The sequence below is a fragment of the Mus caroli genome, unplaced genomic scaffold (assembly GCF_978045245.1).
Source record: "Mus caroli unplaced genomic scaffold, Mus_caroli_1 scaffold_17, whole genome shotgun sequence".
In the NCBI taxonomy this organism is placed as follows: domain Eukaryota; kingdom Metazoa; phylum Chordata; class Mammalia; order Rodentia; family Muridae; genus Mus; species Mus caroli.
In genome coordinates, this window is record NW_028227272.1 from 14,056,380 (window position 1) to 14,071,930 (window position 15,551).

Below are 15,551 nucleotides of genomic sequence, written 5' to 3' on the forward strand. Positions count from 1 at the left end.
CGGCGCGTACTCCCAGCCGGGGCTCCGGCTTTCTTCCCCGAGGGCGCCCAGCTTGGGGCCTCCAGGCCCGGCCCACACATCAACGGCGTCCTCGACCCGGACCGCGGCCGCTGCGACGGAGGGCCCGGCTTCGCTCCGGGAGGAGGGGGCACGAGAACTGCCCAGGCTGATCCGAAGGGCCGGCAGCAGCGGCTCCCAGCGCGGCCTTGCGCTCCCGCCCAGGCTGCGGCCTAGGCGGCCCCGTTAGATCTCTCCGCACGCGGCACAGCGGGGCCACGCAATGAGGGATGAAGAACGGCGTCGCCCCAAGGAACCGCGGCCCGCCGTAGGGGTCCCGGCCCGGGGACGCCGCCCCCCGCCTGGCCAGCGCCAGAGAATGGCTTTTACCTTCATCAGCCTCCTGCTGGCCGCCATCTTGGATCTGGTGCTGCTGCTTTCCCAAAATGCATCGCGGTAGGCCAGGCGGCTAGAACCCCCTCACTTCCTGGAGCGGGGGAGGGGCTAACCGGGAAGAGCGCGGAATAGAGAAGTGTGCCTACTGTGTGCAGGTCCCAGGGCTATAAAATCCTGTGTAGACTCGAGTGACCTGAACAGTTAAAGATCCTTACTTTATGGCGCCTCCAATCCTATGGCAAGTACATACAGTGCCTGGCACATAGTAGGTGCACTATAAATAGTGGTTACACAAAATAATTGAATAATCAGGATTATTTCAGGCACTACTAAACATTGTGAAGATATCAAAACTGGGAGATGAGAAAGTTATTCTGTTACTGAACAAGTAATATAGTCGGTAAAGTGCCTGCCTGATCAAGAAGGACCTGAATTTGGGTTCCCAAGAACCCACACAGAAACAAGCATGGTCATTAGCACGAGGGGAGGTAAGTTAACAGTTAGATCTCTGAAGTTCTTTTTCTAACCTGCCTAACTGAATTGATGGTGAGCCTCAGATTCAAGGAGAAAACCTGTAAAGTACAAACAAGGAAAGAATTCTGTGGACCTCAGGTCTCCACATGCATGTGTGTGCACGCCCACACTAACATTCACATACAGCCTCCTACACACAAGAACTACAAGGATCTGCTTCTCAGGAAGGCTCACTGAAGAAATACCATGAATAAGACAGAGCAGGGCAGCCGAAGATAAGTGGATTGTGCCTTTAATTCCTGCAGAGGGAGGCAGAGGCAGGCAGAATATAGGTTCTAGCCAGCCTAGCTACATAGTATGATCCTAGTAATGGCTGAAATATCCAGAGAGGAAGAAAGAAACTGCCAAAAGGCAACCCCTACACTCAGTGCTTTTACCAGTGGAGAAGTGTTGGAGGTTGGGAAATGAGATGTAGATAAGGCCTCACGTAGCCTAAGGTGGCCTCAAAATTCACTATAAAACTAAAGATGACCTTAAACTCCTGATCCTCCGGCTTCCACCCTCAAGTTCTGAAAGTACCTGTACTCCATGAGTAACGTCCATGTGCCCATTAGAAGGGATTTTTTGCTTTGGTCTTTTGATGCCCTTTCTATCTAGAATGAATAGACTCCCTAGGGGAAAATCACTTGACACCAGTGGGGGAATGGTGGGCTAGGCCACCAAGACCCCAGACTCCATGTCTCAAGAGGGCTGAGGCTCTAAGGAGAAACTAGCAGAAGTACAGAGCTGGCAACATGAGGCCAACAGAAATGTGAAGAGAATGCATTGTTTTCATTCAGCAGTATATTCAGGACACTTAATTCAGAGGTTTTCAAATTTGGTTCAAACAATATAACTCTTTTTGTTTGTTTGTTTGTTTTCTTGTTGTTCTTGTTGTTCTTGTTTTGAGACAGAGCTTTGCTTGGCTGCCTTGAATTCATAGAAATCCACCAATCGGAGCCGGGCGTGGTGGCGCACGCCTTTAATCCCAGCACTCGGGAGGCAGAGGCAGGCGGATTTCTGAGTTCGAGGCCAGCCTGGTCTACAAAGTGAGCTCCAGGACAGCCAGAGCTATAAAGAGAAACCCTGTCTCGAAAAACCAAAAAAAAAAAAAAAAAAAAAAGAAATCCACCAATCTCTGCCTTCCAATTGCTAGGATTAAAGGATTATAATACCCATCTTAAGATCATATCATTTGAACCTGGAGGTGGTAGAGCCATATCCTCTGATTTTCCACAAGTACACCATAATATTCATGAGCATACAGAGAGAGGGAGAGAGAGAGAGAGAGAGAGAGAGAGAGAGAGAGAGTGATATGCTCATCTGAAGACCCAAGTTTGATTTCTTTTTTGTTTTGCTTTCCTAGACAGGATCTCTCTGTATATCCCTGGCTGTTCTGTAACTCACTCTGTAGACCAGGCTGGCATCAAACTCAGAAATCCACCTTCCACTGCCTCCCAAGTGCTGGGATTAAAGGTGTGCACCACCACTTCCCAGCACCAAGTTTGATTTATAGCATCCATAAGATGGCTTACAGCACCTATAGCTCCAGTCTCAGAGGATCTGACACCCTCTTCTGGCCTCTGAGGACACTGTATACAACTGGAGCTGCTCAGACATACATGCATATAAAATACCAATACACATAAAAATATACTTAAAAAAGTAAAGAGAGGAAGAAGTCTTGGTGTGGTGAAAGGGAGACAAGGGAGGGCAGAGGCAAGAATAATCAAAATTTCAATTGTTTTGTTTTTGAGGCAGGGTTTCTGTATATATTCCTGGCTATTCTAGAACTCACTATTTGTACCAGACTGCCCTCAAACTCACAGAAATCTACCTGTCTGGTGCCTGTTGAAGCCAGAAGAGGGCATTGGATCCCTGGAACTATACTGACAGACAGTTGTGAGCCATCATACTGGAAGAGCACTGAGCAATCTCTCCAGGCCTACTACTTCTTTCTTAAGCCAGTGTCTTTCTTAGAATGTATACATGACACTTATGAGATCTGTACACTGGGGCAGGTAGAAATTCTCTTCCCGGGCTGGTGAGATGGCTCAGCAGGTAAGAGCACCCGACTGCTCTTCCAAAGGTCCTTAGTTCAAATCCCAGCAACCACATGGTGGCTCACAACCATCCTGAACAAGATCTGACTCCCTCTTCTGGTGTGTCTGAAGACAGCTACAGTGTACTTACATGTAATAAATAAATAAATCTTAAAAAAAAAAAGAAAAAGAAATTCTCTTCCCTTTGCTTCCTCGAATCACCCCTGCAGTCCTGTGCTATCCAAGGAACTCTGAAGCCCCACAGAATCCAGTTTGAAAACAGCCCATTTAATCTTTCTCTTTCATTTTGTAAGTGGGGAAGTGAGACTCAGAGAAAACAGTAACATGGCTTAATCTGCCTCCAAGTCTGTGACTCGTTCTCACATATCTCAAGCACATTGGTGTCCTGGGTCACATGAAGGAACAGGGTAGTGACCAAGAAAGACACTTTTCTGAAACCCATCTGACATGCCACAGGAGGCTCTGGCATGACTAGCAATACCAGCTGGTGAGAGAGGTGACTCTAGAGATCTACACCAAATCCTCTCTCTGGTAACAGGCTGATCTCCAGACCTCATAGCTTGAACCCCAGTCAAGTAAATCACATGAGCTATGAAACCACCCATATCATCATAAAATTACAACCTAAATCCTCAGCCTCTGTTGCCAGGTGCCCTGGAAAGCCACTGACACCCACGGATCGTCTCTGTAAAGCAGTGCCTCGTAAGAGCTCCATAAAGACAGGTTTCTTGTAACCCAGGATAAATTAAAGGCTAAGCATAACTGGCTTCTCACTTGCTACCCTCATCTGCTTCAGTTCTGAAAATGAAATGAATTGTGAACCATAATTCTCGTGTTTTTGTTTCCCAAAGGTTTGTTTTTTGTTTTTTTGTTTTTTTAATTTTTCAAGACAGGGTTTCTCTGTGTAGCCCTGGCTGTCCTGGAACTCACTCTGTAGACCAGACTGGCCTCGAACTCAGAAATCCACATGCCTCTGCTTCCCAAGTGCTGGGATTAAAGGCATGCACCACCACTGCCTGGCGGTATTTTCTTTAAAAAAAAAAATGTATGAACCCCTGTCTGGAAACTCCCCCCCCCCCACACACACACACAAAAAAATTAATTTTATGAGTGCTCTGCTGCATATACATCCTCTGGCCAGAAGAGGGCATTAGATCCCCTTGTAGATGATTGTGAGCCACCATGTGGTTGCTGGGAATTGAAATCAGGACCTCTAGAAGAGCAGCCAGGGCTCTTAACCACTGAGTGATCTCTCCAGCCCCCAAAGGTATTTTCTATAGGGTTAGGGGAATCTTGTTAGAGAAATAACTATAGCAGTAATTTGCCAAGAGCTGGGTGCACACAGTGGTTAGAAGGCCCAGGTGTAGTCAGGCATAGTGATGAACGCCTTTAGTTATACCATTCAGGAGCCAAAGGCAGGCATATCTCTGTGAGTTTGAAGCCAGCCAGATCCAGTTCCAGAACAGCCAGGGTTGTTACACAGAGAAAACCTGTCTTGAAAACCAGAGAGAGAGAGAGAGAGAGAGAGAGAGAGAGAGAGAGAGAGAAGAAGAAGAAGAAGAAGGAGGAGGAGGAGGAGGAGGAGGAGGAGGAGGAGGAGGAGGAGGAGGAGGAGGAGGAAGAGGAGGAGGAGGAAGAGGAAGAAGGAGAAGAAGAGGAAGAGGAAGTAAGTCATCCTGGGTGCTCAGAAGGCACCACAAAGGATCTTTCTGACAGAATGTATGACTATGGAAGGTTAGTTACCACTGTGGTTTTTTGTAAGCCAGTTAATGCCAGAGCCTGGAAGAACAGGGAGGAACCGGATAGGAGGAAAGTTCCTGATCTACACTAAAGTAGCCAGACAGTAGCTATATATGTGATTTTTTTTTTTTTCTGAGACAGATTTTCTCTGTGCTGGAACTCCAGGCTGGCCTCAATCTCACAGAAATCCACCTGCCTCTGCCTCCCAAGTACTGGGATTAAAGGCATGGGCCACCACCCAGCATTAGGCGGTATTATCACTGTTGGTCTTGTTTTTCCTTGAGGAAAAAGAGGAGAGTCTACTGTCCCTCGTTTGAGGTCTGGACCTTACCAACAAGCTGGTTGAAGACTAACCTTCTTTCCTTGCCCACCTTCAGGTCTCTTCCCAATACCCCCATGCCCGGTGTACACCCTAGAGCTCCAGGCCTTGCTGGCAGGTGGTTGCTGAGTGTTGGAACTGGGCAGGCCTGGAGACCAAGTACAGTACCCTGTATGTTCTTTCTATCTGCCTGGTCCAACCTGCATGGGAAAGACATTCCATTTTTACCTGCTTTGAGTTCACTCTGGGCAGAGACACAAAGGTTTATTAGTCATACCCATTCCTTACAGGTAAAGCAGCTGTATGTAGAGTCATCAAGGCAACCCTATGGGCTAGAGCATCTTGGGAACTCTAAGCCCAGCCTGGAGAGTCCAGAAAGGCTCCTTGGAGTAGGAAACTACCAAATTAATACCAAAAGACAGGAAAAAGTGAGCAGCAGGTAAGAGGACAAGAGTAGGTTTGAGCCAGGTGTAGGGTGCACACCTGCGATCCCAGCTGTCTGGTAGCCTGATGCAGGAAGACCACTAGAGCAAGGTCAGCCTGGACAAATTAGCAACATCCTAACTCAAATATGAATTTAAAAAGGAACTGGGTGGGCTGGTGAGATGGCTCAGTGGGTAAGAGCACCCGACTGCTCTTCCGAAGGTCCAGAGTTCAAATCCCAGCAACCACATGGTGGCTCACAACCATCCGTAACGAGATCTGGCGCCCTCTTCTGGAGTGTCTGAAGACAGCTGCAGTGTACTTACATATAATAAATAAATAAATCTTAAAAAAAAAAAAAAAGGAACTGGGTATAGTACCTTGCACATACCTCTAATCCCACTTGGGAGGCAGAGGCAAGTTGATCTTTGTGAGGTTGAGCCCAGTCTGGTCTACATAGCAACTTCCAGGTCAGCCATGACATAGAAAGACCCTGTCTCCAAAACAAAGACAAACACAAAACAAAAAATTCCACCATCGCCCCTGCTACTACCACCACCACCACCACCACCACCTCCAAAAATTTAAAACAGACATTCAAGCATGGTGCTGCACACCTTTATTCCAGGCAAGGTCTCTCAATTCTAGGATAGCCTAGTAGACATCAGTTCTAGGCCATTCAGAGCTACAGAGTGAGACCATTTTTTTTTTTTAATGTTTTGGGGAGCTGGAGAGATGGCTCAAGGGTTATGGGCGCTTGCTGATCTTGCAGAAAACATGGCTTTGGTTCCTTAGCACCCACATGGTACCTAAAAACCGCCTGTGGCTCCAACTCCAGGGCATATGATACTCTCTTCTGACCTCAAAGAACACCAGACATACATGTGGTGCACAGAAACTCAGGCAGGCACATAGGCATAAATGAACAAAATAACAAAACATCTTAATTTTTTTGTTGTTTTGTTTTTGTTGTTGTTGGTTTTCGGAGACAGGGCTTTTCTGTGTAGACCAGGCTGCCCTAGAACTCACAAAGTTTTGCCTACCTCTTCCTCCTGAATGGTGGGATTAAAAGGATATACCACCACTGCTCATCTTAACATCTTACTTTTTTTTAAAAAAAAGATTTATTTATTTATTTATTACATGTAAGTACACTGTTGCTGTCTTCAGACACTCCAGAAGAGGGCATCAGATCTTGTTACATATGGTTGTGAGCCACTATATGGTTGCTGGGATTTGAACTCAGGACCTTTGGAAGAGCAGTTGGTGCTCTTAACTACTGAGCCATCTCTCCAGCCCCAACAGCTTACATTTTTTAAAGGGCTGAAGACTGAAGATATAATGAATAGTAAAGTGCTTGCCTATCACTTACTACATGAGACCCTGGGCTCAGTCTCTACCACTAGTACTACTACTTCTCCACACAGAGACAGACAGACAGACAGACAGACAGACAGACAGACAGACAGACAGAAACAGAGACAGGATATGAATCTCGGTGGTATAAAATTTGCCTAGCATGTTTGAGGTGGGTGCAATCAATCCTCAGTCACTGCCACCTTGCTGATTCAAAAAGGCTCAGATGCAAGACATGTTGGTCAACTCCTGCAATCCAAGCACTGGGGAAGCAGAGACAGCCTGCTCTATAGAGTGAATTCCTGAACAGCCAGCTCTCCACACACACAACACACACACACACACACACATCTGTCTCAAACAAACAACACAAAGTTTCAGTTGATATAAGAAAAGGCACCGGGCAGTGATGGCCTTTAATCCCAGCACATGGGAGGCAGAGTCAGGCAGATATCTGAGTTTGAGGCCAGCCTGGTCTACCGAGTGAGTTCCAGGACAGCTAGGGCTACACAGAGGAACCCTGTCTCAAAAAAACAAAACAAAACAAAACAAAAAGAAAAAAGGAAAGAAAAAGAAAAAAGAAAAGGCTTAGCATGTTGGGTCCTGAGTAGGAACAGAGGAGTTATAGCCACTTAGGGCTCAGAGCTCAACCACAAATTTAAGCAGATCTTGTAATAAGTTTACCTAATTTCAAAACTCGACCAGAAACCCTAGTAGAGCCAGGTGAGATCTGACCAGAATCCATTTTGACTCAGGCCCAGGATCAGCGATCATCTAGGAACTCTACTGGGGATCTAATTCTGGAAAGGATTGCACACTGCCAGGGCGAGAGTGGAACGGGTCACAAAAGCCCTAAAGCAGTTATGTGTGGGCTCCGAAATATGCCCGGGGTATCCGGGGAAGTTCAGAAGCTAGTTTGAAAGGGGTCTCAGGAGTTTAGGAAGAGACGAAAGGCACTCAATCTGTGGGGAGGCGGCAGGTTATAAGGGAGAGCGCCCTCAAGGCGGAAGAGGCGCGCGGAGGGCACCTAGGGGCGCCGGAAGGGGCGCGTGGGGCGGTTGGCAGCGGCCGGGGGCGGAGGCCGTTGGCTAACTGGCCTACCAATAACAAACTATCTCTCTGGCTTCTTGCCGGGCTGCGGCCACAATGACAAAGGATTCACCCACCCCCTTGGGTGGTGGCCGCGCGTCGCCCAAGAAGCCAAGCAGCCCCGGCCCAGCGACCGCAGTGCTGGAGGAGCAGAGACGAGAGCTAGAAAAACTACGGGCAGAGCTGGAGGGCGAGCGCGCGCGCGGCCGGTCGGAACGGAGGCGTTTCGCTACCCAGACGCGCCAGCTGCGGGAGTCCGCCGAGCAGGAGCGGCAGCAGCTGGCTGACCATCTGCGCTCCAAGTGGGAGGCACGACGCCTCCGGGAGCTGCGGCAGCTGCAGGAGGAGGTGCAGCGCGAGCGTGAGGCCGAGATCCGGCAGCTGCTGCGCTGGAAGGAGGCAGAGATGCGGCAGCTGCAGCAGTTGCTACACCAGGAGCGCGATGTTGTATTGCGCCAGGCAAGGGAGCTTCAGCGTCAGCTGGCCCAGGAGCTAGTGAACCGTGGTTACTGCAGCCGCTCAGGGGCATCCGAAACCTCCGCGGCACAATGCCGCTGTCGCCTGCAGGAAGTGCTGGCGCTGCTGCGCTGGGAGACCGACGGCGAACAAGCCGCGCGCATCCGCCACCTGCAGGCGGCGCTAGACGTAGAGCGCCAGCTATTCCTTAAATACATCCTAGAGCACTTCCGCTGGCAGCCGGCTTTACCGGGACCCGCGGACCCCCAAGCCACGCATTCCTTGGAAGAGCCGCCCCTAGAAGCCCAGAGTAACACTGGTGGCACCCCAAAGCCTGCTCGTCGACTCGGATCCCTCGAAAGCCTGAACACTGGCGTCCGGGTTCATTCTCCAAACGACCTGCTGCCCACGCGTGCCGGCTCCCTCGAATCCTTGGCAACAGCACATTCCTGCTCACTGGACAACACACTGAATTGCTCCCAGGCTTCTGAATCCGAGGTAAGGGCCCCTGCGACCAGCTCGTCTATTCCAGACACCTCCAGTCCCCAGCCGCCGCCTCAGCTACCATCAATACATAGGAAACCTAATGACCTGCAGAAAGAAAGCTCCGAGAACAAGCCCTGCGAAGCCTCGACCTCCTCGCCTCCGGGTCTGGACTACCACGAACTGGTGAGGCAGAACTCGGAGCTTGCCGAGGCATTGCAGGTGCTGGTTCGCCGCTGTTGTGACCTGCGCGAAGAAAACTTGCATCTGCGGCGTACAGGCTTCTCCGAGGAGGCAGGAGAGAAAGTGAAATGGCTCAAGGTGAAGCACGCAGAGCTGACCGATCTCGCTCAGCGCCTTGAAGACCGGGCCCGCAAGCTTCAGGAGACCAATCTGCGGGCCATGAGTGCTCCAGTGCCAGGTGAGAGCCTCGAAGGTCTGAACCTGAGCCAAGTGTTTACCTGCCAGCGTGCTCAGGACCTGTCAGAACAGGCTGGCGCGCTGCAAGCCAAGGATCTACAGATCGAAGCATTGAGGCGGGAGTGCCACCTGCTGCAGGCGCGCATCGCCGCGGACCTTGGCAGCTCCTCGCATCCTGAAGAGGGCGCCACGTGCGCGCAATGGTGCAACATCAGTGACTTGGACCGGCTGCAGCGTGAGTCTCAGCGGGAAGTGCTGCGCCTGCAAAGACAGTTGACTCTACATCAGAGTAAAGCTAGCGCCTGGGCGGACGCGGGCAGACCCAGCACACCCTCGGAGATAACTCGGCACCAGGTGCAGGCGCTGGAACGCGAGTTGGGTTTACAGCGGCGGGAATGCGAGGAACTGAGCGTTCAGGCAGCCGCAGCTGAGCGGCGCTACGAGGAGACAGAGGCACAACTGCAGGCCGCGCTGCACAAAGGCGCCAGGCTGTCAGAGGAGAATGCACGGCTGCAGGCCCTGGCCAACTGGATGAAGAAGATGGCAGATGAGAACAGCAATGTTTCCCGGCAGCAAAGTCACACGAGGCAGAGGCAGGAACTCGAAGCCACTAGCCTGCTGGCTGAGCAGCTGCTGCAACAAGAGGGATATGCGCAAGACAGGCGGCAGCAGCTGCAGCGCTACAAGAATAAAGCCCTAAGTGACCTTAGGACTTCCGGGAAAGAGATGCAGGGGTTGCAATTTCAGCCTGGCCACCCCTCAGAGACATCAGAGACCACCCAAGCTTCAGAGTCCCAAGCCAGGGATAGCAGGAGACCCACGTTCAAAACAAAATCTGAAGAACGTGTATTACCTTTGCCTACCAGGGACATACAGCCTCCTGCTTGCCTCTCCCAGCAGGAGAATCCAGTTATCCTTGAGGAACCAGCTGCTGCCCCCCAAGTGTCAGACAGAAATCCAACCAGTCAGTCTCTGGACTCCAAACCCCAAGCCAAGAAAACCAGTTCACAGTCAAATTCCTCCTCAGAGGTAGAGTCCATGTGGGCTACGGTGCCATCTTGCCTTTCTTTGGACATGGACACAGCAAGTGAAGTGGATGATTTAGAACCAGACAGTATGTCCACTCCCCTGGAAATGAGGAGCCTCGAGGCTCCCATCATTCCCAAGCTCAAGCTCTTCTTGGCTAGATCTAGCTATAATCCATTTGAAGGGCCTAGTGAGCATTGTCAAGGCAAGCTGCCCCTCACAGCTGGGGACTATGTCTATGTCTTTGGGGACATGGATGAGGATGGCTTCTATGAAGGGGAGCTTGTGAATGGGCAGCGAGGGCTAGTCCCCTCCAACTTAGTGGAACCGATTTCAGGAAGCCCTATTCTGAGCCACCTATTCCTCAAGTCCCCTGACGTTGGTCCCACTGCACTACCAGCTGGGCACAGCAAAGTCTTGAAGAAAGGCAGTTTATTACCTGGGGAAGCACAGGAGAGAGGTCTGTGTCAGGTAGGAAGGGTGGACTCTAAGGCAGATATGGCAGCAGAGAGTTTGAAAACCAAGACAGAAGCCTGTTGGCTGGGCTTGAAATCAAGCTTGGAGGAGCAGAGCTTCTCCAGACCCCTCCTGGAGGCCAAAGGTGCATTCTGTCTGGCCCCCATGGAACTACAGCTGCAGAATGTCACGGCTACCTCCGCCACTATTACCTGGGCCTCTGGCAGCAATAGATACCCCCATGTGGTGTACCTAGATGATGAAGAGCATATCCTGACTCCCTCAGGTGTGAACCACTACACCTTCCAAGGTCTACATCCTGGCACATGTTACCGGGTGAGGGTGGGGGTACAGCTACCTAGGGACCTACTACAGGTGCTCTGGGAAACAATGTCCTCCACTCTAACTTTTGATACACCTTTAGCAGGTCCCCCTGACCCCCCTCTGGATGTGCTGGTGGAGCACCATGCCTCTCCGGGTGTTCTAGTGGTCAGTTGGCTCCCTGTGACCATAGACTCAGCTGGGTCCTCCAATGGAGTGCAGGTCACCGGCTATGCTGTGTATGTAGATGGCTTCAAGGTGACCGAAGTTGCCGACGCCACTGCTGGAAACACCCTGTTGGAATTTTCTCAACTTCAGGTTCCCCTATCCTGCCAGAAGGTTTCAGTGAGAACCATGTCACTGTATGGCGAGTCTCTGGATTCAGTGCCGGCTCAAATCCCTGAGGACTTCTTCTCCTGCTGCCCATTCCTAGGAGCTCCTCCCTTTAACTACACAGATGGTAACCCTTTCCCTGTCTGTCACCAGAAGCTGATACAAGCTTCTCTGGGTGCCAAGTCCAGTCCTCGTGGCCCTGGAAGCTGTGGGGAGACCCAAGCGAAGTTTCTAGAAGCATTCCCTGAAGAACATCCAAGGAAACATTTGTCACTGTCCAGCCTGAGCTCAGACGGAACAAACAGCCAAGCCCAGGGGCCCTCAGAAGCCTGGAAGGGCTATGAGAAGGACCTGTCCTTTCAGAAGAGTCCCCAGAACCACAAGCCACCTCTTCTCTTTGGCCAGTCTGGGGTAGAGGAAGGACATGCCCCACACATATGCATCAGTGGGAGTCCTGCTCCAGGATTTGTCCATCTCTCCTCAGAAATTGGACCTGGAAAAATACGTTGTTGGGAGAAGCCTGGCCTTGAGAAAGCCCTTCTTCAAAATCAATATGCCCCGATGGTCCCACCTCACCAGCAAGGCTCCAGCCAGTGCCAACCAGCTGACTTCCATCATGTTTTTGAGGAGAAGGAGGCCCTGTGTTTGGATTCTCGGGGCACAGAGAAGCCAGAGCAAAGAAAGAACAAGTCCCAAAATGGACCGAGACAAGGGACTCCCGGAAGCAAAAGAGAGTGCTCAGTGCTATGCCCAGCACCAACCAACAAAGTCATTAAGATGACAAGTGGTAGCCCAGACCAGCTGGAGACTGACGCAAACAGTGCAGTCAGGGTCTTCCTGGCCCTCTTTGACCATAGCCCCCTGGTAATATCTGTCAACTCAGAAGCTGCAGAAGAAGAGCTGGCCTTCCAGAAGGGGCAGCTGCTGAGAGTGCGGGGTTCACTGGATCTCCATGGCTTCTACCACGGAGAGTGCAATGGACACCTGGGCAAAATACCCGGGCACCTGGTAGTTGAGGTAGAGGTGGGCGCACAACAGACTGATGGGAGGTGGCATCTGCCAGCACAAGGCCATCTGCTTTCTGAGACTCAACACGAAGACTTGGAGGGTCTAACCAATTCCCAGGGATCTTACATGCCTCAAGGGAACTCCAGAACACCCACACTGTGGACCCCAAAGACAATGGTGGCAACTCTGGACTACGACCCCAGGGATGGGAGAGCAGGGGTCCAGGCAAAGGGCAAGCTGGTATTGAGAGCTGGAGATGTAGTCACAGTTTATGGGCCTGTGGATGATAAGGGATTCTACTATGGTGAGTATGGTGGACACAGGGGCCTCGTCCCAGCCCACCTGCTGGATGACTTGCCTGTCCATGGAGAGTAAGCAGGACTCCCTCGGAGGGTAGTGGCATCCAGCGCCCCAACACCCCTTGGAAACAGAAGCAAGCACATGAATCTTCACACAGTATCCTTCCTCCCTAGCCACCTTAAGCAACACTGGCTCCAGGCAACATCACCTGAAACTGGCAACAGTCCTCAGATGTTGTCCTAGTAACCAACAGCAGCAGGACTTAAATCTGAGTTGTTCCCCAAAGAAAAGTAAACCAGCCAACCCCTGAGAGTTTGATAGGCTATTTCAAAGACATGGATAACCATGATGGGTATTAGAGATGCCTTTTTCTGTGGTCAGTATGTTTTCGTTAGCAGGTTAACATTATCCATCCATTGCCTTGTATAAAAGTCTCAAGAAAATTTAAAAAGAAAAAGCAATCAGAAAATGCTATTTTTCTATTTTATGTTCAACCCTCATTAAAATGTTCATAGAAAAAGAATACTTCGGGAGTTAAAGCATGGCCAAGGGAACTAGGAGCCTGCCTCCTCTCTGCTCCCCTCTGTCCAGTGGATGTGGAACGGTGGCAGGAGCATTTTCCTGAAAGGACAGGAGGTATATTCTCACTGTAGGGTGAGTCTTGCTCAGGGCAGGCTGTTCCAGCTAAGGAGAATGAGGTAGGAGAGCTTTAGCCTCTTTAGAGGCAGAGCTGAAGCTCTGTACTGTTAGGCGGAGTCAGTGCCTCTAGGCTACGGGGCCTACTCCAGGAACTGCTGGTGTTCCCATGATGCTTTGTAAGGGATCCCCTTGGGAAAGTATTTCGTGTATGCTTTACAGAAGAGCCTATGACAATTTGAAGGAGACTGGTCATGTCCAAGGTTGTGTGACAACCAAGAGCCACCACCTCCCATGGTCTTTCAGGGCTCTCCGGGCTAGTGAACAGGGAGGTTGGGCCTTCCCCCGTCTCCCCTCAGATACAACAGAGAACTCTGCCTTCTATAGTGTAGTCAAAGACAACTGGAAGCCCCCTGGGGCCAAAATATTGAGCTGTCCACCAGCTGTTCCAGCAAGGAGGTTAACTTGGACTTGAAGGCTACTATCTGAAAGTGGGAAGGAGAAAGGAACTGCGGGGAGCCCCTCAAAAGGTTTACAAACGACATGGAAAGCCAGAGTGGAGTCACCTGAAACTCCACTCATTCAATGCTGGAGAGTGGAGGTTGTAGAGTGGAGAGGAAATCCACCCAGCTCCTGGTAAACTGGGGGTCCTTGTCCTTTTCTACAAGTCTCCATGACCCTTGAGGAACAAGCTCAGACTGGCTCTGCAGCTAATCAGAGGAGGGCACAGAGACCAGCTCACCTTGCTGGACTTCATGTCCAACTCCGGAGGGCAGGTAGAACCTTTTCTCTCTCTCTCTCTTTCTCTCTCTCTCTCTCTTTTGTTTGTTTGTTTGTTTGTTTGTTTTGTTTTTTCGAGACAGGGTTTCTCTGTATAGCCCTGGCTGTCCTGGAACTCACTTTGTAGACCAGGCTGGCCTCGAACCCAGAAATCCACCTGACTCTGCCTTCCAAGTTCTGGGATTAAAGGCGTGCGCCAACACACCGGGCGAGCCTTTTCTCTTAATCCATAGCAATTGAGAACAACACCTTTCACAATTGTTTTTACTTAATAGGGCATTTGTATTTGTACTTATGTCCCTGCACACATATCATCGTGTATGTGTGGTGTCAGAGGACAACTTGTGGCAGTCAATTCTCCCCTTCCACTATGTGGATCCCAAAGATCAAACTCAGGACTTCAGGCTTATTGGCAAGTGCTTTTTACCTGCTAAGCCATTTTACAGGCCCTACAAATGGTTTTGTTTTGTTTTACTGTATAAACTGGGGCTGATAAGATAGTTCAGTATGTAATGGTGCTTGCAGCCAACCCTGAAGATTTGAGTTCAATCTCCAAAACCCACATTGTTGATGGAGAGGACCAACTCAAGTTGTCCTTTGACCTCCACACAGGTACCATGGAACTCTTAGGCCCATATACAAACACACACAAAATAAGGGTTAAAAGAAAAACAAAGCAAAACACTGGGCATAGTGGCAAATGCCTTTAATCTGACTTCTCAGGAGGCAAGGAGCAGGCGGATCTCAGTTTGAGGACCCCTCATCTAAAGACTAAAGGACAGCCAGGGCCATAGAGAAAGACCCCTGCCACATACCCTCATGCCCCGATTCAAAGGTGCTAGAGAAAGAACCCATTGGCTGGAAGCACTGACTGCTCTTCCAGAAGAACCCAGGTTTCAATCCTACATAGATGCTCACAGCTGCCTAGAACTCCAGATCCAGGGCATCAAATGCTTTCTTCTGCCCTCTGTGGCACCTGGCACACATGGTGCTACTACATACATGTAAGTAAAACACTCAAATACACATAAATCCTATAAAAATAAAATTAAGATGTAGAAACCAACCAAAGTATAAAATTCACTATCTCAGGAATTAGGGATATAGCTTAGAAGTGAACCATTTGCCTAGAATGTGCAAGGCCTGTGTTTGATACCTAGCATGTTAAAAAGTACCCTAATTTTGTTTTGTTATTTTGTTTGTTTTTTAAGACAGGGTTTGTTTCTGTGTAACTTTAGCTGTCCCTATAGACCAGGCTGTCCTCAAACTCAGAAATCCACCTATGTTTGCCTCCTGAATACAGGAATTGAAGGTGTGTGCCACCACCTCTATGGCTAATTTAAAATTTTTATTAATGTGTACCAGGTTAAACTCAAACTCTGTGAGGCAGAAGCTGGCCTTGAACTTCTGGTTCTCGGCCCTGGGGTTAGAGATGT

General features: G+C 50.0%; 2 protein-coding genes across 3 annotated transcripts in view; one reads left to right on the plus strand and one right to left on the minus strand.

Annotated features, from left to right (window-relative positions):
- Ube2l3 (ubiquitin conjugating enzyme E2 L3) overlaps positions 1 to 449 on the minus strand; it is a 48,746-nt gene extending 48,297 nt beyond the window's left edge. Inside the window, exon 1 of one of the 2 annotated variants that reach the window (XM_021184547.3) lies at positions 388 to 449. In XM_021184547.3, coding sequence (XP_021040206.1) covers positions 388 to 414 — 27 coding nt within the window. In that variant the 5' untranslated portion in view covers positions 415 to 449. The remainder of the gene's footprint in view (positions 1 to 387) is intronic. The other variant, XM_085832415.1, reaches the window with a different exon arrangement.
- Positions 450 to 7,239: 6,790 nt separating this feature from the next.
- On the plus strand, positions 7,240 to 13,193 carry LOC110311280 (RIMS-binding protein 3). Its single transcript, XM_021184545.2, has one exon. It carries the CDS (start codon positions 7,954 to 7,956, stop codon positions 12,772 to 12,774), a length of 4,821 nt encoding a protein of 1,606 aa, XP_021040204.1. The 5' UTR covers positions 7,240 to 7,953; the 3' UTR covers positions 12,775 to 13,193.
- Positions 13,194 to 15,551: the final 2,358 nt, after the last annotated feature.